General features: G+C 38.3%; 1 protein-coding gene across 5 annotated transcripts in view; it reads left to right on the top strand.

The window, feature by feature from the left end:
- robo3 (roundabout, axon guidance receptor, homolog 3 (Drosophila)) overlaps positions 1 to 25,364 on the top strand; it is a 204,523-nt gene that overhangs the window by 83,330 nt on the left and 95,829 nt on the right. For all 5 annotated transcript variants that reach the window (XM_061963271.2, XM_061963268.2, XM_061963267.2 and 2 more), the window contains exons 3-6: positions 1,824 to 1,981; positions 6,598 to 6,718; positions 10,664 to 10,802; positions 17,574 to 17,701. In XM_061963271.2, the coding sequence (XP_061819255.1) occupies positions 1,824 to 1,981; positions 6,598 to 6,718; positions 10,664 to 10,802; positions 17,574 to 17,701 (546 nt within the window). The remainder of the gene's footprint in view (positions 1 to 1,823; positions 1,982 to 6,597; positions 6,719 to 10,663; positions 10,803 to 17,573; positions 17,702 to 25,364) is intronic.

Below are 25,364 nucleotides of genomic sequence, written 5' to 3'. Positions count from 1 at the left end.
AAGTAGCGTAAAGTTCTAACTTATATCTGTCAGTAGACTCGCTACGGAAGCGCTAAAAACTACTGGCGTAGTGGGTTTACATAATTCACACACGGAACACGGTCGGCCGGTTTTTCACGGGACACATTTCCGGCGTTGTTGTTGCACTAGTGAGCCACGGATGAGGAGATGCTGCTCCGTTATTGATTTAAGGAAAGTCTGAATGTCATTAAAAAAGTTAGCTCCATCTTTTAATACTTTTTCAACTCCAGTCCTTGCACACTTCACCGCTACAACAAAGATGACGGGGAGAAGATGCTGACAAAGTTGTGCCACGTAAATAAGACCGCCCACAAAACGGTGCATCCTGAAGTGACGGTCAGAAAGCGACTTGAAGATGATCTGTAAAACATAATCTATGCAAGATTTTGACCAAAGAACCACCATAACATGTTATGTAGACCACAATCATAATATGACCCCTTTAATGCGCTTTATAATCCGGTGCACCTTTTGTATGAAAATACACCCGAATAGACCCGATCAATATAATTCGGTGTGCCCTATGGTCCGAAAAATACGGTAGTAGTATGTTGTTCATTTAAAAGAAAGAAAAGGCAAAGTGCTAAACATTTGTTTATGTATTAAAAAACTATTAAAATAGCAGCAATGAAAACAAACAACAAAACACAAAATCTAACTTCCTCTAAAAGAAAATCATTTTGTGATGATGTTTAAAAAGCTGCACACTGGTATATTGACTATTGATTTTAGCACTCTAATAGACTCAATGTGTAGAATGATATCTTTGATTAATTCTTAAAATGTTGGCTGTTTAATAAATTGTATTTTTAATCTTATGATACCTTTGCATTGTGTGCGTGTGTGTGTGTGTGTGTGTGTGTGCACGCGTGATTTGCGTTTGTTATTATGCCTTTTTTACGGCACTGCATAGTGACGCTGTTTTGAAACATACTTCAATTGATGTAGACAAAGTTTATCCGTCTGACTTTGGCTAAAAGTATAGTTAAAGTTATTTTTCACACAACTTTATTTATTTTGTTATTTTTCACACAACTTTGTTATACATGGGGACGGCGTGGCGCAGTGGGTGAGTGGCCGTGCGCAACCCGAGGGTCCCTGGTTCAATCCCCACCTAGTACCAACCTCGTCATGTCCGTTGTGTCCTGAGCAAGACACTTCACCCTTGCTCCTGATGGGTGCTGGTTAGCGCCTTGCATGGCAGCTCCCTCCATCAGTGTGTGAATGTGTGTGTGAATGGGTAAATGTGGAAGTAGTGTCAAAGCGCTTTGAGTACCTTGAAGGTAGAAAAGCGCTATACAAGTACAACCCATTTATCATTTATTTATCATTTACATTTGTTAGCTAGCTAGCTGTGTCCGCATCCAACCTCCAAATGTCCGACATGTCTCCACTTCAAATGCTTGCGCATCACAGATGTACCATCAGAAAAACAAGGTCCGCTTTGCAAAATGAACAAGGTGTTTATGTTTTTAACAAGAATAAGAGGAAATGTCCTCACACTTTACATGTTATCACTGGCGATGTTTTGCGAGTGACCTGCCTCCTCCCGAAAAAAATGCAAATGATGACGTCATGATTATTGTCCACAAATGTAATTGTCGCCGTCCAAATTTTGTTGTCGACAGTGTCGACTAATCGTTGCAGCCCTATTGTCCAATTTTGTTAAAAACTAAGACGCTAATAACATGCTATCATGTTATTCGAGCCTAATCAAGCCTTGCAGTGTAAATAATACCACCATGGACAAGAACATTTGCCTTACATTTCTTCTAAACTTCAATATCTCTTTTAATCCGCAGTTCTAAGAGACGACTTCCGTCAGACACCCAGTGATGTGGTGGTTGCAGCGGGCGAGCCAGCTGTCATGGAGTGTATCCCTCCCAGAGGCCATCCTGAGCCAACCATATCATGGAAGAGAAATAACGTCCGGGTCAATGACAAAGATGAGAGGATTACGGTAGGTTGTCTGGTGGTTATCTTATGTCCCTATATGGATATTAGGGTTGCCACCCGCCCCGTAAAATATGGAATTGACCCGTAATTGGGACTGAAATGTTGCATCCCGTATTGAACCAATACGGGGCGCGGTTTCTTCCGTATTTTCCTATTTGTCCCATGCGTCTGTCACACACACACACACACACACACACACGTGAACACTGAATTCAACAATAATGAACAAAATAAAAGCTAAGCGGAACCCCGAGTGTGGCTGTACATGATACATCTGCTTCGCTCTCCTCTTTGTCAAATCCTCTCCGACTCCGTCTGCCTGCACGCAGCACGTAGCCCCGCCCCTCTGCGCTGTCTGTCATGATGGTTGCCTAGTTACGCTGCTGACCGCATCAGGGTGCACCGTGCGTTTTAAAACATGTCTACAGCAGATACTCCACCGTGTCCTCAACCTCAAAAGAGAAAACACCTCCAAAAATATGCACTTTTTCTCCTTTTTTTTCTCTTCATCTTTTCATTTGGGTTCACACAAATTTTTTTTACTATAGATCTCTTAAATTGTCCCCAGACAGGCTTTGTTACAGCACTGTATATGAATGTAATACAGTACAGCACTGTATATATACAGTATATGCTCAAGTTCAGTGTATTCAGCCTTTAACATTTGTTTCCTTTTAAAGTAAAAGTGTCCCCAATCGTTACATTTACAGCACTTTATATACCGTATTTTTCGGAGTATAAGTCGCTTCGGAGTATAAGTCGCACCGGCCGAAAATGCATAATAAAGAAGGAAAACAACAAATATAAGTCGCACCGGAGTATAAGTCGCATTTTTGGGGGAAATGTATTTAATAAAACCCAACACCAAGAATAGACATTTGAAAGGCAATTTAAAATAAATAAAGAATAGTGAACAACAGGCTGAATAAGTGTACGTTATATGACGCATATATAACCAACTGAGAACGTGCCTGGTATGTTAACATAACATATTATGGTAAGAGTCATTCATCCATCCATCCATCCATTTTCTACCGCTTATTCCCTTCGGGGTCGCGGGGGGCGCTGGAGCCTATCTCAGCTACAATCGGGCGGAAGGCGGAGTACACCCTGGACAAGTCGCCACCTCATCACAGGGCCAACACAGATAGACAGACAACATTCACACTCACATTCACACACTAGGGCCAATTTTAGTGTTGCCAATCAACCTATCCCCAGGTGCATGTCTTTGGAGGTGGGAGGAAGCCGGAGTACCCGGAGAGAACCCACGCAGTCACGGGGAGAACATGCAAACTCCACACAGAAAGATCCCGAGCCTGGGATTGAACCCAAGACTACTCAGGACCTTCGTATTGTGAGGCAGACGCACTAACCCCTCTACCACCGTGCTGCCCAAGAGTCATTCAAATAACTATAACATATAGAACATGCTATACGTTTACCAAACAATCTGTCACTCCTAATCGCTAAATCCGATGAAATCTTATACATCTAGTCTCTTACGTGAATGAGCTAAATAATATTATTTGATATTTTACGGTAATGTGTTAATAATTTCACACATAAGTCGCTCCTGAGTATAAGTCGCACCCCCGGCCAAACTATGAAAAAAACTGCGACTTATAGTCCGAAAAATACGGTACTTACATTTAATTTAAGTATTGTCCTCTTTCAGTAAAGGTGTCCCCAGACAGACTTTGTTTAATTTACAGCATTTTATATGTATAGAATACAGTAGGCCAGGCCTATATGCTCAAGTTCAGGCGAGTTACGATACATGGAAGCAGTAATTTAATTAAACATGTATACACATGTTCAAGTGTATATACAAGTTCAAGTGTTTCATTTAGTTTTTTGGGTGTTAAACTGTAAATATTTGTTTAATTTACAGCACTTTAGCAATGTTCATTGCTAATAAAGCACTTTAAAGGGGAACATTATCACCAGACCTATGTAAGTGTCAATATATACCTTGATGTTGCAGAAAAAAGACCATATATTTTTTTAACCGATTTCCGAACTCTAAATGGGTGAATTTTGGCGAATTAAACACCTTTCTATTATTCGCTCTCGGAGCGATGACGTCACAACGTGACGTCACATCGGGAAGCAATCCGCCATTTTCTCAAACACATTACAAACACCGAGTCAAATCAGCTCTGTTATTTTCCATTTTTTGACTGTTTTCCGTACCTTGGAGACATCATGCCTCGTCGGTGTGTTGTCGGAGGGTGTAACAACACGAACAGGGACGGATTCAAGTTGCACCAGTGGCCCAAAGATGCGAAAGTGGCAAGAAATTGGACGTTTGTTCCGCACACTTTAACAGACGAAAGCTATGCTACGACAGAGATGGCAAGAATGTGTGGATATCCTGCGACACTCAAAGCAGATGCATTTCCAACGATAAAGTCAAAGAAATCTGCCGCCAGACCCCCATTGAATCTGCCGGAGTGTGTGAGCAATTCAGGGACAAAGGACCTTGGTAGCACGGCAAGCAGTTTGTTCCCGCAGACGAGCGAGCTAAACCCCCTGGATGTCTTGGCTCACACCGTCCCTTTTGCCACCGAAGATGATCAAGAGAAGAATATCGACCCTAGCTTCCCTGGCCTGCTGACATCAACTCCAAAACTGGACAGATCAGCTTTCAGGAAAAGAGAGCGGATGAGGGTATGTCTACAGAATATATTAATTGATGAAAATTGGGCTGTCTGCACTCTCAAAGTGCATGTTGTTGCCAAATGTATTTCATATGCTGTAAACCTAGTTCATAGTTAGTTTCCTTTAATGCCAAACAAATACATACCAATCGTTGGTTAGAAGGCGATCGCCAAATTCGTCCTCGCTTTCTCCCGTGTCGCTGGCTGTCGTGTCGTTTTCGTCGGTTTCGCTTGCATACGGTTCAAACCGATATGGCTCAATAGCTTCAGTTTCTTCTTCATTTTCGTTTTTGCTACCTGCCTCCACACTACAACCATCCGTTTCAATACATGCGTAATCTGTTGAATCGCTTAAGCCGCTGAAATCCGAGTCTGAATCCGAGCTAATGTCGCTATAGCTTGCTGTTCTATGCGCCATGTTTGTTTGTGTTGGCATCACTATGTGACGTCACAGGAAAATGGACGGGTGTATATAACGATGGTTAAAATCAGGCACTTTGAAGCTTTTTTTAGGGATATTGCGTGATGGGTAAAATTTTGAAAAAAACTTCGAAAAATAAAATAAGCCACTGGGAACTGATTTTTAATGGTTTCAACCCTTCTGAAATTGTGATAATGTTACCCTTTAAACTTAAAGTATGACTAAATGCTTTCTTGACTTCCCCTTCCATCCTGACCACCAAGTGACCCCAGGGGTCAGGGCCCAGAGGCTAATATGAGGTGTGAAATAATGTCAATTAAATCAAAGCATTTAGTTTTTTAATATACAAGATACACATGTTTCTATGCATTTCAGGGTTTTGGGGAGCCAAACCGTCAAATTTTGTTGTGCCACCGTGAGGAGTGTTCCTTATTTCCAGTTCTGAAAGGTGGCAACCCTAATGGATATGTTAGATATGTTTTTTTTTATGGCAGATGGTTTGACAATGTATACTTTCTCATGTTTCTGTGCAGATTTCTGTTTTTTTATTAAACTGTGTTGAAGGTATTTGTTGCACTGAGTTTGGATTAAAATAGCCACAGATAATTTTATGAAAATGATGACTTGAGTTCAAAATAATGTATTCTAATGTCCTAAATCCTTGAGTACATTAGCATCATTCGTTTAAAGAGGTCTAATTATGCAAAGTCTATTTTTTGCACCTGTTTTTGTATATTTGGAATCCCAATAAAGTGAGTGCGTAAAATTTGAATTCCAACCACGAGGTGTTGAGGAGGTATTTAAGAAACAAATGTGCCTCATTCCAAACAGGCCACTTGAGATTTACTGTTATTTATGCCAAAGTTGATTTGTTACGTCAGCAGATATCTCCATTCTTGGTTGAGGTTTTATGGGAGAGTTCTGCGCGAGTCTGCCATTTTCATTTTCTGGTGTGGCAGTTGTAGTTCAAACAAAAAAACTAAATACCTTTATTTACTCGTTTGTCTGTATATTTATTATTTATATATTTATTCAGTGTTGTGTTACAGATTGAGTACAAACATGTATTACAAATTGCTAAGAAACGGTAAATGGTAAATGGGTTATACTTGTATAGCGCTTTTCTAGCTTCAAGGTCCTCAAAGCGCTTTGACACTATTTCCACATTCACCCATTCACACACTGAGGGCAGGAGCTGCCATGCAAGGCCCTAACCACGACCCATCAGGAACAAGGGTGAAGTGTCTTGCTCAAGGACAAAACGAACGTGACGAGGTTGGTAGAAGGTGGGGATCGAACCAGGAATCCTCAGGTTGCTGGCACGGCCACTACCAACCACGCCACACCGTTCCCAAAAGGGGTAGGATTAAATAGACTCTGCTTCTTCCTAAATAGGCTCTGCTTCTTCCTACTCCTTTTCGGACATGTTGTAATTAGAAACTGGAAATTTGTGATGTATCATAGTGTAATTGTACGCATATTCAAAATTGAATAAATAACCTAACCATAACCATGTAATGTACCTCTCATTTTCAGATGCGAGGTGGCAAATTGATGATTTCCAACAGCAGGAAAAGTGATGCTGGCATGTATGTTTGTGTTGGCACCAACATGGTTGGAGAGAGAGACAGTGATCCAGCTGAATTGGTGGTGTTTGGTAAGTCATGTGTCGTTTGTAATGTGAACTTGTGACATAAATATTCAACATAGGAACATTACTATTACCATAAAATATAGTAAAGTTAATGATTGTAATGTTAGCTCTGCTGCTCTGAGCCCAAATGTAGCTTCCTTTGTTTTCCTTTTTCTCTGGGATGTTTCTCTTGAGGGTTCCATCTCACAGTTCTAAAGCAGAAGATGAGTTCTTCCCTCCTGGCTGCCCTTTGCTTTGCTCCTTTAACCTTTTGGCTTTTTTCCTTCTACACTATTTTAGGTGATTCTCTCAGCAGACCAAGAGCAGCATAGTTGCTCTGGAAGTCTGTATTGATTCCAACAAGCAGAATAAAATGTATCAATTTTTTTCATAAACAACCAGGCCTTCTTACTTAAGGTTTTAGTTTTAGATCATACGAAAAAGAGGTAAATGAAGAGCAAAACATGCTACTTAACTGAACAATGAGTGTACAAATAGTGTATTAATTCAAAATGACTTTGAACAATCTCAAATAATCTTTAATAATCTGTGTGGTGACCTGGGGCCTCATGTATTAAGCGTGTGAATGCACAAAAACCCTTTTTCACGGTTAAGTTCAGATGTAGCAAGAGTGAACTGAGTGGAACATGTGTGCTGCCTCATGCCAACTTCATGGCTGGCATACACACATTCTACATGTTGTGGATACTTTGGCGACACACAGAGGTGGTTGTTTTGGCTCTGTCAACATTTGATTTAAAAAATGTAAAAGATCAAGTCAAAGACACAAAATTCACTTTTTCGCCGATGCATTTAATGCTTCATATTCATATTTATATTTGTGAGGATGTCTAATAATTTATCTAGCTGATCATTCATGCTGTGCATTTATTGCCTCATTTTATTATTTGTGAGGACGTCTGTTAATTTGTTCAGGCGATCATTTGCTACCTATTGCTGTCACAATGTGTTCTTGTGACTAGAGCACAGCTGGCCAATCGGTCTGACAGTAATAATGGCATCAGAGACGGTGGAGGAATGACTTAACTTTGGATCACGTGGTTGCTACCGCATGGAGCTCTCCTGGGTTGTAATAATAAATTGAGTAATCGAACAAGAGTTGAAGTTTTTTGTATCCTTTTTGACAGTGATGGCATGTTTAAATGTAATATAAACCAAATATTACATACTTTTCACATGAAACTCTAATCTGGCTGTGAGCAGGCTACTGCATGAACACATTTTCACTACTTTATCTCCGGTCCCCTCGCCTGTTTTGGCCCTGTACATGCTTTTTCACCTTCTTCCTGATGCAGTGCAACTTATTTCTTATTTGTTCCTGTGTGCGATGCTTTGACTCCACAGCATTGAAAGCCTTGCACACTTTAGCCCACTCAACCCTCTTTTGTCCTCTGGAAACACGAGAGTACAGCATGCCACATAATAGATTTTGTCACGCCTTAACTTAAGCAAGAAGCACCTCCTACTCCCTGTTGCTGAATTCCTTCATTTTTTCTTTAATTTTCTCTGTCTTGTTCATTATCTTTGTGTTTTTTGATTGTGCAGACTGTGGGATGGCAGGCGCATGGCTCATTTAAATATGATTCGCGTATTTAAATGAGGGCGTGGACAAAGAGTGGCCAGCCAATCCAACGTGTGTGCTCAATTCCACATTGTTTGGGATGTAAAAAAGAAATATGTGCGCACACTTTGATACACTTGAAATTGTTTGTGCATACAAAGTGAAATGATGCAATATGTTACTGCATATGTCAGCAGCCAAATTAGGAGATGTTTTAACCCGTTCTATAATCATTTATATACAAAATAATATATTGTGATATTTAGCGTTATTGCAAGAGGCTGCAATATATATTTTGATATAGATTTTAGGCCATGTCACCCACCCCTAATTTAAATCTACACATAATTACTGCATCCGGAAAAGTATGTACTGACGCTATAGTGATTTAAACATAAACGCGTGCTTTGTCTCTAAATTCGTTCTACTACTGTGCATTATTGAAAATGTCATGTAAATCCTTATGTATTTATCCACCTGCACCTTTTTAAAAAGAAGCAAAATACTTGCACCATTACAATAATCCAACTCAACTAATTGTAATGGAATTGATATGGTAATGATAAAAAAAATATTATTGAATAGATTTCAGAAACCTTTAACATATATCAACAACTTGTTGTTTCCAACAGGCAAATTCCCCAACAGGCTTATGGCCACGACCTTCTACTATTCAAATGTGAAGCATTATTTGTAATACAGTATTTACTTTGACCCACTCAGAGGTGATGCAGACGCTGGCTCAGTAGGTTAGTAGCTGCATAAGCTAGTTGCCGCTCTGTGATCAAAGCGCCGCTAAAAGTAGTTCCTCTGCATTAGTTCTAATGATAACACTGGTTAACACTAAAACTTGGTTGTTATGCAGGACACCTCATGTAAATGGAATATTGTTGGCGGGTTCTGGTTGTTTGTAGAGGGTTTTATCAATGGCAACTTTGTTAGTTAGTCGTATATTAAAAATCAGAACGCATAAAAAACAAAAAACTTATAGTCGTGGTCAAAACTTTACATGCACTTGTAAAGAACATAATGTCATGGCTGTATTGAGTTTCCAATAATTTCTACAACTAAAATTTTTTTTGTGATAGAGTGATTGGAGCACATACTTGCTGGTCACAAAATACATTCATGAAGTTTGGTTCTTTTATGAATTTATTATGGGTCTACTGAAAATGTGACCAAATCTACTGGGTCAAAAGTATACATACAGCAACATACATTATCAATTATCTGACCACAGAACTTTCCTCCAGAAGGTCTTATCTTTGTCCATGTGATGTCAGATGAAACAAAAATGTAGCTGTTTGGCCACAATACCCAGTAATATGTTTGGAGAAGAAAAGGTCTTATTCACAGGAACACCATTCCTGCCGTCAAGCATGGTGGTGGTAGTATTATGCTCTGGGCCTGTTTTGCTGCCAATGGAACTGGTGCTTTACAGAGAGTAAATGGGACAATGAAAAAGAAGGATTACCTCCACATTCTTCAGGACAACCTAAAATCATCAGCCCGGAGGTTGGGTCTTGGGCGCAATTGGGTGTTCCAACAGGACAATGACCCCCAAACACACGTCAAAAGTGGTAAAGGAATGGCTAAATCAGGTTAGAATGAAGGTTTTAGAATGGCCTTCCCAAAGTCCTGACTTAAACGTGTGGACAATGCTGAAGAAACAAGTCCATGTCAGAAAACCAACAAATTTAGCTGAACTGCACCAATTTTGTCAAGAGGAGTGGTCAAAAATTCAACCAGAAGCTTGTGGATGGCTACCAAAAGCGCCTTGTTGCAATGAAACTTGCCAAGGGACATGTAACCAAATATTAACATTGCTGTGTGTATACTTTTGACCCAGCAGATTTGGTCACATGTTCAGTACATCCATAATAAATTCATAAAAGAACCAAACTTCACAAATGTTTTTTCTGACCAACAACTATAAGTATGTGCTCCAATCTCTCTATCACAAAAAATAAGAGTTGAAAGTATTGGAAACTCAAGATAGCCATGACATTATTGTGTTCTTTACAAGCGTATGTAAACTTTTGACCACGACTGTATGTATTCTTGTCTCACATAGATATTGTAAATGATAGGCAAAATTAAAAGAAAAAAAAGTGTAATTCCCTGATAAATTTCCATTTAAAGCCATTTAACAATTCTAATGCGCTAACTAAAATTTGTCAAATATTGTTATCACAAACAAAACAAAAAACCTAGGAGGATAGCACAACAAACGTGGGTTAATTATGCAAGTCAAAAAAAAGCATTATCTAAAAAAATCAATAAAAAAAATCAAGTATTTGTGTCTGCACCTGTGCCTAATGTTCAGTTCTTATCCTGCTCAGCAGTGTTTAAACTGATGAATAATCATCTCCTGTTCACCTGTGCAGAGAGGCCGGTGTTCACCAAGCAGCCGGTGAACCAGGTGGTGTTGGCAGACGATACAGTGGACTTCTTCTGCGAGGTACATGGAGATCCAACTCCGACTGTCCGCTGGCGAGTAGAGGAAGGGGAGTTACCTCGGGGCAGGTACAAAATAAAATGGTCATTTTGCATGCAACACTTAGTCCATGTGGCATCATCGCTACCAGCACACAAGTCATTTCCAGCAATATTTGAATAATTGAACAGCTTCCAGGTTTAAAGCAACAGTTGGAAAAAAATGAAAGTTATTACAGAAGTTAGAAACGTATGGATTATTAGATCACACCCAGCCTTACAATCTACAAATTACAACAGGAGTGTCCAAACCTCTTCCACCAATGACTGCATGTAGAAAAAGGAAGATGCAGGGTCCATTTTGATACACTTTATTGTGTGTTAGCATTTAAGACAGTTAGCAATTAGCGCTTAAAATGCCAGCGACAGATTACAATCGCTAACTGCAAGCTAGGAACTAGCGCGCTAGTTGCCAGCGAGCTAATAGTGTCACTAGCAGCTACATAGCCAGTAATGTCCTGGTTCCCAGCTAGTGATTAACGCTGAAGTTGCCAGCTAACCATTAGCAGTGCTAGCGATAAGCGGTGCGAGCTGATAACTGCACTAGCGGCTAATGAAGCTAGCGATAAGTGGCACGAGCGTTTAGCAGCGCAAGCGTTTAGCGGCACTAGATACCAGCTAACTAATAGCGGTGCTATACTATCTTTCAATATCTTAGTAAAGTATATACTAATAAATTAGTATACAAGCAGTAGAGACTGACAGATATTTGGTATTTTGACGTATATTAGTATTGGCCTTTTTTATCAGTATCGGCCTTTCTTTAAATGTTTATTTTTTAATTTAAATTTTTTAAATGTTTAATTATTTTACAACTACATCAAAACTCCATCAGCAGATTCAATATATACACATACCCATCCATCCATTTCTACTGTGCCTCTCTGGGTTGCTGGGGTGCTGGAGCCTATCCCAGCTGCATTTGGGCGGAAGGCAGGTACACCTTGGACAAGTCGCCACCTCATCACAGGTCCAACACAGATAGACAACATTCACACTCACATTCACACACTAGGCCAATTTAATGTTGTCAATCAACCTATTACCAGGTGCATGTCTTCGGAGGTGGGATGATACTAATTTTCAGTATTTAAAAAATATTTAATAAATATTTAATAAATAACCAGCCCGTTTGCCCTGCTTCTGAAGAGTTACCTTTTTTACACGGCTACGCCCCTCACCACATTTTCTATTCCTCGTGCAGTGTTGGTCGCTTGTACATGGTACATCTCTACTGCGTAGCTTTCAAAACGTACCTGTCCAGCCACTTAGGTAAATCATATTGTTCATGTAGATGCTCATATTTGCTGTTTTTATGACATCCTGGAAGAATTGATGTCTACCAGTTTGAAAAAAGTCTCATCTATAAGCTGCACATAGGAGCCTAAAAGGGATTTTATTTAAATGTCCACAATATTTCAGAGTTCTTCATAAGGAACGCTTACAATGTATTAAATCCATAAACCGCTCCAACATTATATAAAATTGAGTACCGTATTTTTCGGAGTATAAGTCGCACGTGCTGAAAATGTCTAATAAAGAAGGAAAAAAAACATATATAAGTCGCACTGGAGTATAAGTCGCATTTTTTGGGGAAATTTATTTGATAAAACCCAACACCAAGAATAGACATTTGAAAGGCAATTTAAAATAAATAAAGAATAGTGAACAACAGGCTGAATAAGTGTACGTTATATGACGCATAAATAACCAACTGAGAACGTTCCTGGTATGTTAACGTAACATATTATGGTAAGAGTCATTCAAATAACTATAACATATAGAACATGCTATACGTTTACCAAACAATCTGTCACTCCTAATCGCTAAATCCCATGAAATTGTATACGTCTAGTCTCTTACGTGAATGAGCTAAATCATATTATTTGATATTTTACGGTAATGTGTTAATAATTTTACACATAAGTCGCTCCTGAGTATAAGTCGCACCCCCGGCCAAACTATGAAAAAAACTGCGACTTATAGTCCGAAAAATACGGTAGATGCTGAGTTAATGTGATGTAGAGAAATCCCATTTTTTTACCAATTTTCCCAGGAGAGTTCCCATATTTTGAAATGCAATGTTAATTCTCTTCTGACACACCGCATCAGACACACATTATGAAGGTGTTTTCTGAAATTCCTTGATGTTGTTATTAGTGCCGCACTAAACATTATGTCGCTACTGGTCGGAGGTTTCCTCAAAATTAATGTCGAAAAAACAACTTAAAGTATTGTCCACAGTGTTGGGTTAGTTACTGAAAAACAGTAACTAGTTACAGTTACTAGTTACTTTATTTCAAAAGTAACTCAGTTACTAACTCAGTTACTTACACCAAAAAGTAATGTGTTACTGTGAAAAGTAACTATTTAGTTACTTCTTCTACTTTTTTTTTTTAAAGCTCCCATTAATGCCCTTTTAGCCTTCATTTTAGTACTGTTATTGCACTGGAGAATAATACAATCTGTTGATCAACTTGACATACATTTGCATCACTGAACTCTGCTAAGCAATGTGCTCTACATACAACACACAAAGACAAAGATATGTTTCAAAGGGCCAATTTATTTCAGGCCAGAACAAATTGACAAAACTATTTTAAATAGCTGCAACATAACATACATAAGTAACAAACAGCATAATAACACTAACACTAACCACGTTAAACCCAGATTCCGAACTAATAAAGGTCTTAACTCATTCTCTTTCTATGCCACTTCAATATGGAATGCACTCCCAACAGGTGTAAAAGAAAGAGCATCTCTATCCTCCTTCAAAACCGCACTAACAGAACACCTCCAGGCAACTACAACCCTAAACTAACAGCCTCCCTTCCACATAATACCTCTTCGGATTGTAAATAATCAAATGTAGACACTTTTTCTTATACTTTCTGATCTCTCTCTCTGTGTCCACTACTTGCTGTACATATCCTACCAAGTCAGTCCTACACTGTTTCAATGTCCATTTCTCTGATGATGCAATTGTTGATGACTGAAGTGTTGATACCAACCAAACCTAACCCCCCCCCCCCTCCATATCCCACACCCCGGATTGTAAATAATGTAAATAATTCAATGTATATACCCTGATGATTATCTTGTGTGATGACTGTATTATGATGTTAGTATATATTTGATAGTATATATCTGTATCTGGACCCCGACTTAAACAAGTTAAAAAACGTATTTGGGTGTTACCATTTAGTGGTCAATTGTCCGAAATATGTACTGTACTGTGCAATCTACTAATAAAAGTTTCAATCAATCAATCAATCAATCAACAACATAGCTGTAAAGCTGGCTTCACCTAAGGAAGCCACACGTGACATACACAGAGCCTAACCAGGCAGATTTGAATTGTTTTTTTGGGCAGTAGACGGGATCTTTGATCCAAGACACAACTTACATTTAACTAAAATGTTCTTTTCTTTGTGCTCGACAAAAGAAAAGAAGTGAGAATATATCATACTTGCCAACCCTCCCGAATTTCACTGCCTCTCCCTGGGACAACCATTCTCCAAATTTCTGCCGATTTCCAGCCGGACTTAAGGCACGCCCCCTCCCGGTCTGTGCGGATCTGAGTGGGGACAGCCTGTCGTCACGTCCGCTTGGCCAACCAAAAAGTAACCACAGAACACTATACCGTATAGGCGTATAGTGTTCTGTGGTTACTTTTTTGTTGGCCAACGGTTGTATTGCGCACCCCCTCCCCTCCCCTCCCCTCCCCTTCCCACACTCAGACACACAGTCACACGCACACACAGAGAGCGCAGAGGAAGAATCAGAAGTACGTCTCTGCTTCGCTGGAATAAAACACACTCAGATCCTCAGTTTCTAGCCGATACTACATAAAAAATAACGTAAAATAACGCAGTAACGCATCATGTAGTAACGCTAACTGAGTTATTGAATATAAAAAAATAACGCGTTAGATTACTAGTTACCGCCGAAACTAACGGCGTTACAGTAACGCATTACTTTGTAACGCGTTAGTCCCAACACTGATTGTCCAGCTGTTTACTGATGTATACCATTCATGTTTAAATATTTTTTTTTACTGCAAATGAACATCGGCTTCAAATATGACTACTAATATCCGGTATCGGCCCTGAAAAAAACATACCAATCGATGTCTATTAAGGGAATACCTGCTTCCTCTCTCCATAGACGTTGAAGACAATTACATTACCCCTGCACTGAAGTACACTAGTAGTTGACTCTAAATCTAACAAATCAGATTCAACTATGAAGTAGGTCTGGACCGAGTAATCAATTAATTAAACGATAAATGAAAATGAACTTGATAACTTTAAGTGTGTTTATGCAATAGCAGACTTAAATCAACAGAGTGAATCATCTTGGCAGTGATCTACAATCTTTGTCTCTGTGGGCGAAGGCGGGACAGCTAGCTTACACACACAGAATGCACGCACAGAGCCCCACTAGTCATGACTCGCTAATGAGAAGCACCGCAAAGTAACACAAATTGGGACGATAAAAGATGATTGCAGAGCCAAAATTCTGGTTTGGAAATATTTTGGCTTTGTAAAGTGAGTAAGATAAGCCCTCCAAAACGAACAAACGAGCAAGCATGCCCTATTTGTTGAAAAGTGATGGCAACAATTGTTAATGGATTATTGATTAATGAAAGTTTATTGCGTTTAAAAGAAATACTTGCACTAATATTATTATGTATTATGAGTTGGGGGTGCTCAAAAAATCGATTCACATCCCAATCTCGATTTTTATTTAATCAGATTCCTAATCGATTTTTAATTTTAAACAAAATAATATATATATTTTTAGAATCAATTATTTTTTTTAAATACGTTTTGAAGACATGTCCATGCTTACTCATACATGTTATATGTCAGCAATCAAAATGAGTTTTGTAATCTGTAACCTGTTTTGTAAAGGTTTTGTTATGATTTCTATACCAAATACCGGTAATAGAGTGCGAGAATTGGTTTCGATCAAGAATCAGGAATCGATTCTGGCTCAAATCGTCACTCCAAGAATTGAAATGGGATCAAATAGTGAGGTGCCCAAAGATCCCTACTTCTATTATGATTACATCAGTGCTTAATTTGGTCTCCAAACAATACTGACGGCAATATCATTTATTGGCAATAACTTGTGTCCAATAAAATACTACTACTATTAAAATGCTTAGTTGAAGACAGCCCTACTGCGGTGTTCTATCCTCCTTAAGCCATCTTGTTGACACCGTAGAGGAAAAGGGAGGGGAGATGTGATGGAATATTTTATTGTTGCCCAAATCTCTATGGAAATCTTGACACATTAACCGTTTTCTTATCAATTTCTACGTTTAACAATATGTAGACAGTATAATAAGCATTTTGCATGCCTGCTTATAGTAGGGAAACATTCAGAAAAGTTACAAACAGTACAGACCTTTTATGGTAGGTTTATTGTAACGGAGATACAATATTAAAAAAATGAGCAAACATTGTGACCCCAACAGATAATTTATATGTCCATGAACCACACAAATCGTTCCTGGCTCTTTAGTACTCATAACCTCAACTCATTTTGTGGGTAAAAGACACTGTCAAAAAGCTGTCAAAAGACATCAAGGACAAGATTGTAGGCCCGCACAAGATTGCAATGGACTACAAGACCATCCGTGAGAAGCTTGTTGAAAGAAAAAAAAACACTATTGCTATAATTATTCACAGATGGATTAAATGCAAGATAACAATCAATGGCCTGTCAAGCTTCCTACTAGATTTCACATTTTGGTTCAAAATCTCAAGGGAAATGCTGGTTTATGAATTCAAGGGAGTTGGGAGCACAGTCAACAAAAAAAGGAATTGGTAACGTACAGTACTTTGCTCTGATGGATTGACATCCTGCAGTGCCCTCATCGTCCCCCCCTGAAGACACACCTACAGATCTGTCTGAAGTTAGACAATCAACACCTGAATGGTTCCCACAAGGCTTGGGAGAATGTTATATGATCACACCATACCTAAAATTGGGCTTTTTGCCATCACCTCTGCTGGTGTGATTGGAGGCAGTGAAATGTGAATATGAGCCCAACAATACTTTAAAGTCAAATACCTCTCTGTCAAACATGGAGGTGGAACAATCAGCTCTTTGGATCTTTCTCTGACCAAAATCTCTCCTGACATGTTTGCAAGCCTGCTGACCAACTACAGTACAACACACGTTTAAAACCAAGTACTATGGCACATTTTCTGTTGGGATCAAATACATATTTCACTCAATCAATTACAAATTAAGCCCTGTGATGAGGTGGCGACTTGTCCAGGGTGTACCCTGCCTTCCGCCTGAATGCAGCTGAGATAGGCTCCAGCACCCCCCGCGATCCCAAAAGGGACAGGCAGTAGAAAATGGATGGATGGAATTACAAATTAATTTACCACCTTTTTTGACATTATTTATCTGGATTTTTTTTTTTACATTATATCTCTTTTACAATAAACCTGCTTTAACAAATCTGTATTGTTCATATATTTTAAGGGGGTACACTTATAAAATATAGGGGGATCAAATACTTATTTTCCCCGCTATATATTTGATACTGCAATGTTTTGTGAGTGTGAATGTTGTCTGTCTATCTGTGTTGGCCCTGCGATGAGGTGGCGACTTGTCCAGGGTGTACCCCGCTTACCGCCCGAATGCAGCTGAGATAGGCTCCAGCACCCCCCGCGACCCCGAAAGGGACAAGCGGTAGAAAATGGGTGGATGGATGTTTTGACAGTTGTATGTTAGTATTTGGTGCTTCAGCTTCAGTGTTGACTTGTTTTCCAGATTTGACATTCGCCCTGACAACAGTCTGCGCCTGAGCCAGGTGCGAGCCGAGGACGAGGGCACTTACACGTGTGTGTCAGACAACAGCGTGGGCAAAGCCGAGGCAGCAGCGACTCTGCAAGTGCACGGTAAGGCGTTGGCGAGTCCAGCATGTCAGACGCACCTATTTAAAGGGAAACTGCTCTATTTATGCCTATCGTTCACAATACTCTTGAGAGACAAGAAAACAAACGTTTTTTTGGGGGGTTTTTTGCATTCTAATTTGTAATAGTCAACTCGCTCAGTCAAGGCAGCTAATGGAAGCAAACCATTCTGCCTCTAAATCACTTTAATTATGCATACAAAAACGCTAGCAATACTTAAATTACATTTGTCGATAGTGTATGTACTGTAGTTGAAATAACATCCATGATGTGTTGCATGTATCATGATTAGAGATGTCCGATAATGGCTTTTTTGCCGATATCCGATATTCCAATATTGTCCTACTCTTTATTACCGATTCCGATATCAACCGATACCGATATATACAGTCGTGGAATTAACACATTATTATGCCTAATTTTGTTGTGATGCCCCGCTGAATGCATTAAACAATGTAAGGTTTTTCAAAATAAATCAACTCAAGTTATGGAAAAAAATGCCAACATGGCACTGCCATATTTATTATTGAAGTCACAAAATGCATTATTTTTTTTAACATGCCTCAAAACAGCAGCTTGGAATTTGGGACATGCTCTCCCTGACAGAGCATGAAGAGGCTGAGGTGGGCGGAGTTGAGGGGTTCAGGGTTGAGGTGAGGGGGGGGGGGGGGGTGTTAGCGGGGGGTGTATAGCGTAGCGTCCCGGAAGAGTTAGTGCTGCAAGGGGTTCTGGGTATTTGTTCTGTTGTGTTTATGTTGTGTTACGGTGCGGATGTTCTCCCGAAATGTGTTTGTCATTCTTGTTTGGTGTGGGTTCACAGTGTGGTGCATATTTACAACAGTGTTAAAGTTGTTTATATGGCCACCCTCAGTGTGACCTGTATGACTGTTGACCAACTATGCCTTGCATTCACTTGTGTGTTTGAAAAGCCGTAGATATTAGTGACTGGGACGGCACGCAAAGGCAGTGCCTTTAAGGTTTATTAGCGCTCTGTTCTTTTCCCTACGTTCGTGTACACAGCGGCGTTTTAAAAAGTCATACATTTTACTTTTTGAAACCGATACCGATAATTTCCGATACAACATTTTAAAGCATTTATCGGCCGATAATATCGGCAGTCCGATATTATCGGACATCTCTAATTATGATCAATTCTATAGTGACTCACTCGATAGACAGTTTTGCGTTTGGTCAAGCTGAGGCAATGTTTTCAGCACGAAAATTGTGGGAGAAACGATTCCTCGAGTAATTCCAGTACCTTGATTACAAACAAGATAGAGGATTGTTCTCTGCCTCGAGAAATCGTTTATTTAATGGTAAAGCTAAAAGTACTATACTGTGGTGCGTTCCATTAACCACTGAAGTTGGAAGTCAGAGTTGGGAATGATGTCATAGTTATGAGTGTCTGAGTTATGACCGTTCCATATATGAGGTAGGATTTCAAGATGGCCACATCCAGCAAAGCTATTTTTGCACTAGCCTTATTTGAATGTAAACAATTTTTTTTTTTAAATGGCTGTCCTTCTGTAACCTTTAAACACGGTCTACAAATAGGAAACACAGACAATATTGATAATGATGTAAAACTTATAAAACACAGTAGAAAATTTAGTTTACACTAAAATACATCATATACGGCTAATTTAGTTAGACAAAAAAATTGTCAGAAGCGCTAATAACGGATATTTCAGAAGTTTTTATAATTTTTTACACTAAGAGCAGCAATATTTGAAGCCAAGTATGGCAAAGATTCTCTGACTTTCCGAGTGACTTTCCGCCTCAGGTGGCGTTTTCAGTTGACATTTTTGACTAAGAATTAAGCAAAATGCAAACTTCCCAGCACAAATGCAGCGCACCATTTTTCTTAATTAGCGGCCCAAAAACAGCCCAAAAACTGTGAACAACATACATTTTTCCCCCACATATTTTTTCAATATGTTCAACTATGCAACAGTTTGAATGCGAAATTAAAATGATGTCCAACCTTCATTTTGTTTTTAAAAAATGATACAAAGACATGCCAAGCCACATTCAGCACGTGTTACAACAGCGTGGCTTCGTAAAAAAAGAGTGCGGGTACTTTCCTGGACCTCCTGCAGTCCAGACCTGTCTCCCATTGAAAATGTGTGGCGCATTATAAAGCGTAAAATACGACAGCGGAGACCCCGGACTGTTGAACGACTGAAGCTCTACATAAAAGAAGAATGGGAAAAAATTCCACTTTCAAAGCTTCAACAATTAGTTTCCTCAGTTCCCAATCGTTTATTGAGTGTTGTTAAAAGAAAAGGTGATGTAACACAGTGGTGAACATGCCCTTTCCCAACTACTTTGGCACATGTTGCAGCCATGAAATTCTAAGTTAATTATTATTTGCAAAAAAAATATACAGTTTATGCGTTTGAACATCAAATATCTTGTCTTTGTAGTGCATTCAATTGAATATGGGTTGAAAAGGATTTGCAAATCATTGTATTCCGTTTATATTTACATCTAACAATTTCCCAACTCATATGGAAACGGGGTTTATATATATATATATATATATATATATATATATATATATATATATATATATATATATATATATATATATATATATATATATATATATATATGTACAGTATAATATATATATTATATATATGTGTATATATGTATAAATATATATATATATTTATACATACATAATATTAGGGCTGTCAACCTTAACATGTTAATGCATGTGATTAATATATATATATATATATATATATATATATATATATATATATATATATATATATATCGTATATGTGTGTCATGGGTTATTATTTGTACAATTTGCTAAAGAAAATACCCCAATATTTGGGTATAAATGCAATTCAGTAGTCAGAATGTCATACAGGAAAGTTTTTTAAATATTTGACTGAACTGCAAGTCATTGATTTGCTCAAAACTTATTAAAAATATGTACAGTAAAAATTAGGTGCACATTTTGAAAGTCTTAGCATTTTGCAATAATCTTGCAAACAAGGTACAGTTACTAATTGATAATGTAGTCACTCAGCAACTTGTTTAAACCATTTCAGATGACAATGCTGATCTCTTTCTTGGTTCAATGCGACCCTGGCTCATTATGATTACTTACAAATGTTCAACGTTCACCAGGAAGCAAAATACCTTCACATTCAGTCTGTAGTTGCAAGTTGATGCTCTTGTTTGTGTAGTAAAGTTGTTTTATCATTGCTGTAATTGTGCCTAGTCAAGGTACGACAGATCATCTGTGCTGATATGAATCTTCTTGCAGGACTTGTTCTTCACAGATGTTAGATGTTCTGCATGTGGTGGCTGTCCGTTTAGCAAAGGCATATATGTTTAACTTAACTCTGCTGCTTTTGTTGACGACATTTAATCAGTAATCTTTGCCATATTAGCGTTTTCCTCTGCTTGTTGTGAATGTAGCTAGCATTCATGCTAGCATATAGCTATTGGCGCAGCAGCACCAGCGGACCGTCACTGCTCTGTTTGCATAAATACAATTTGCTGATGAAAATACCCCAATATTTGGGTACACATCTAATTTAGTAGTCAGAATGTCATACAGGAACATTTTTTAAATGTTTTACTGAACTGCAAGTCATTGATTTGCTCAAAACTTGGTGAAAACATGTACAGTAAAATTGAGTGCACATTATGAAAGTATTTGCTTTTTGCAAGAATCTTGCAAACAAGGTACAGTTACTAATCGTTAATGTAGTAAACACACTCGTAAGTACACACACACACACACACATACGGTACATATAGCTTAGCGCCACAGCTAAGATAGCCTGTGCTCTTCTCTTCCCTCCTCCCTCCTCCGCGCTAACCCAGCTGACACATAACGTTCAAAGAATGTTAGCTAGTGGCGCTCCCATTGCAAGTTAAAACCAAACCGAGAACTAACATTTAGAGAATATTAGAATTAATGCCGCAGGACTGTCTGTATTATTGTATTTAACATATGTCAGTAATTGATATTTGGACATTTGTCCATCAATTCATGAATCGTCCACGTTCTAATAGTGATGCATTGAAGAATCGATCACCTCTAATTTAAATATAATAAAGTATAGCGCCGTTAATCACTAATCGATTACTACTTAGCAGCTAGCACTGCTAATCGCATAATAGCTAGCTTGCAATTTGATTAATAATCGCGAGCTAACATGAATATAATCCAATTTTATATTTATGTTTTTACAGTATTTTAAACATGCTATTATTGATCTCAAGCGACAGCATTATTTCTAAACTTCATTGTGTAGGATTATTGTTACCGTGTATTAAAATCCATTTAAATTTGTGAAAAAAGTGGGGGAATATAAAAAAAATATTTAAAAAATGTCTAAATCAAACAAACATTTCACGACCCCTTTGCAGTACTCCCTTGCGAACCCCCTTTTAAAGACCTCTGACGTGATTACCGTACACAATAAGTAAAAGCGATGACAATAATATTACAGCAATGGTTGGTAACAGGGTTTCTTCAGGATGTAATGAAAGATATTTCAATATGTTTTTGGCTGTGGTTTTTATGCACTTAGTGATTATTGTGCTGTGATGCCACAAACACGTTAACATTTGAGTCACCACACTTCTAATGTATTAGTGTTCCATTTCGTAAGTATGCTTCACAGGGATTTAAGTTATGTTGAATGCTGTAATCAAATGTTGAAAATGTGTGCCAGGAGATATTACACCAAAAGACGTATTGTGTCTCCATGGTTAAAACAGACCGTATTCTGCCGCCGGTTACAGACAGCTCCCTGTGACTGTATGAGAGATGAGGAGACATTAAGTTCCTTTTAAAGTCTCAATTCGTCATGCCTCTGGAGAGAGTGACGAGATCAAAAAGCATTGAAATTGCATTAAAATAAAGTCTGTCCCTTAAAGAGACGCACGCACTCGGGTGAGAAGTGATGATAAAAGGGAATTTTTTAAAGCATTTTGGAACAGTTGATTCTTTGAACAGGCCCTTCAGTTTTTACGCATGTCAATGATGCCTGTCGACACAAAACCATAAAACTACATCCACATGCACGCTATTCTTGTTTATTCAGGGTGTAACAGTACATCTATTACTAATTGGAGTTTTTGGTACGGGACCTTTGGGAGAGACGCACCAATTTCCCACATGGTACAAATTAAAATTTAAGGACAGAAGGTGTGCCTCACATCACACATCGACTCGGTAAACAAGCCTTTGAAATATGTAAATGGTGGATAAGACAAAATCAGTGTACTGCAGATGACAAATGTCGATTCAAACTGGAATGATTAATTTCATAAAAGTCTAAAGGTTACTGTTGCACTTGTTTGTGTCACATATTCCTTAAAAGAAAAGGGTGTCCATTTTTTTACCCAAAGAGAGTTGTTTTATTGAGCTTCTGTATATTCTCAAACTGAAATGAATTTATTATTAATGAGGTATAATATTAGATGTTGATTTGCTTCGTCACTAATAACACAAGCCCAAGATGTGGACGTTTTGTTCAGATAGTTAAGCATGCATTGGTTTGGTTTTAACATTGTATATCTACAAAAGTACAAAAAGTTCAGGATGTTCTATATGTGACCCCCAGTGGGGAAAGTATAAATATTTATTATTATACAGTATATTATAATTATAATTAAGTTATTTATTAATGTATGTATTATATATTTATTCTATGTGTACTGTATTTATTATATGTGTTTTCCTTTTAAATTTGTATTATCTAGCCAGCAGTTGGCAGTTTTTCATTTTTCGAATACAGTGATACCTTGGGATATGAGTGCGCTAGCTTCTGAATTTTTTGGGATACGATTCGGCTAATTGTTATGCTTAAGGTTACGAGCAAACATTTGGGTTACAAGCCTACCCACCGCTAGTTGGCGTAGCAAATATCACAGTGAACCCCGTAAGAGCTGCCCAAAACATCCACTTTGTCTCGCTAGCATTAGCTTATAGCTAGAGATCAACATTGCTTTGTTTTTCCAGCCACTGAAAGAAGAAAGTGAGTGTGAAGGACATTGCTGAGAAGTGGATGACATTTATTGAATTAAAGAAATAAATCAGCAAAAACATGACCATGTGTGTAGCTAGATAAGTTGGTGCAGCTGTTGGAGGGCATCACTGCTAGTCAGCACCATACTCAAGCAGAATGAGTGGATAACGCTAGCTAAGGATGCTAAAATATCATCTAAATGGCGGACACCTATTCATGAAAATATGGATAAGCTGCAGATGGTGTGTTTGACGGAGAAGCAGCTGGAAGGGGAAACGTAGAAGTCCACTCCCCAAGGTAAATGCTGTACATTATTAGTATATTACTTCATAAAACTACTGTAATAGTTTGTAGTACATTATATTGTATTGTTTTTGATACAATATTTCAAATCTAAATGTTAGTTTTTATTTTTTTAAAGCATGTTACATATTAAAAGGGTGCTGTTCTGGGTGGGCCAAGCACCAATGAAATCGATTTCAATTAATTTCAATGGGCAAAGCGGTTTCGTAATTGAGTTGTTCAAAGTACGAGCCAATTAAATTCATATCCCGAGGTATTTTCAAAATCTTTAAGTTTAAGATGTTGTGTGTTGTGCATTGTGTTCCCCTACTGTACCAAAAATTAACTGAATCGTGACCTTAAAAACCGAGATACATAGCAAACCATGATAATGGTGTACCGTTACACCTTTAATGTGTTTTCTTACACATGCAATAAATGCATGAAGCAAATGTGCTTTTGTTGCTAAATGAAGTAGCAGTAACAGCTGCTTTGACATGGATCATTGCATACAGCTGTAGAACTAAAAATAAATGTAATACCACATGTAATAAAACACGCATAAAAGGTTCTGTTGCCGTTATTTTTTAGAAAATAACCAAAAATATAGTATGTTGCAACTAGTTTTAAAACACAAATCAGAAACATAACTTACAATAATAAACTGTTTTGAATGTTCTAAGGCGCCATTAACAATGTTATTCTAGGTGCAATTCTGATTTGATGCATGTATCAATCACGTTTTTGGACTGTTTTTTGAGACAGGCCAGTACACATCTTGCTATCATGTATTATTTAACATCCACATGCATCAGAAGCTCATCATTTCTTTCATTTTGCTCTCCACCCTTTTGCTTCCCTCCATCACAGTTGGCTCATTCAGTAAGTATTTCATTCCATACCATCTTTCAGTGAGTGTGTGTCTGTTTGTACGTGTGTGATATCTTTTGGAAGGCTGTAATTACTACCATTGCTATTTTTTTAAATACTACGTTAAAAATGTATTTAATAAGTTGTGTTTAAATTTCCACAATTGTGCTTTGGTTGAAGTTTACAGTACAAGGCATCAATTGAGTGTAAGTACTCAGGTGGAAAGAGTGCCTTCTCCCAACGTTTAGGTTACGGGTTCAACCATAGCAAAGTCTATTAGACAGAGGAGAAAGTCACTACATGCAGTAAAATATTGCATGAATTTGGTTAAAACAGACCACAGCTGAGAAACAGATATTTTTGGTGGCACTCTAAGGGGCGCTTGAAGCCCCACACATGGCCCCAGCCCTATAGTTAAGAAAGACTAATTTAAACATGCATTAATTTGATACATTACAGGTGGAAAGCTATGCTTACTATTTGGCTTC

This window comes from Nerophis lumbriciformis, linkage group LG09 (genome assembly GCF_033978685.3).
Source record: "Nerophis lumbriciformis linkage group LG09, RoL_Nlum_v2.1, whole genome shotgun sequence".
Classification (NCBI taxonomy): Eukaryota; Metazoa; Chordata; class Actinopteri; order Syngnathiformes; family Syngnathidae; genus Nerophis; species Nerophis lumbriciformis.
This window is presented reverse-complemented; position numbering and strand designations above follow the sequence as displayed.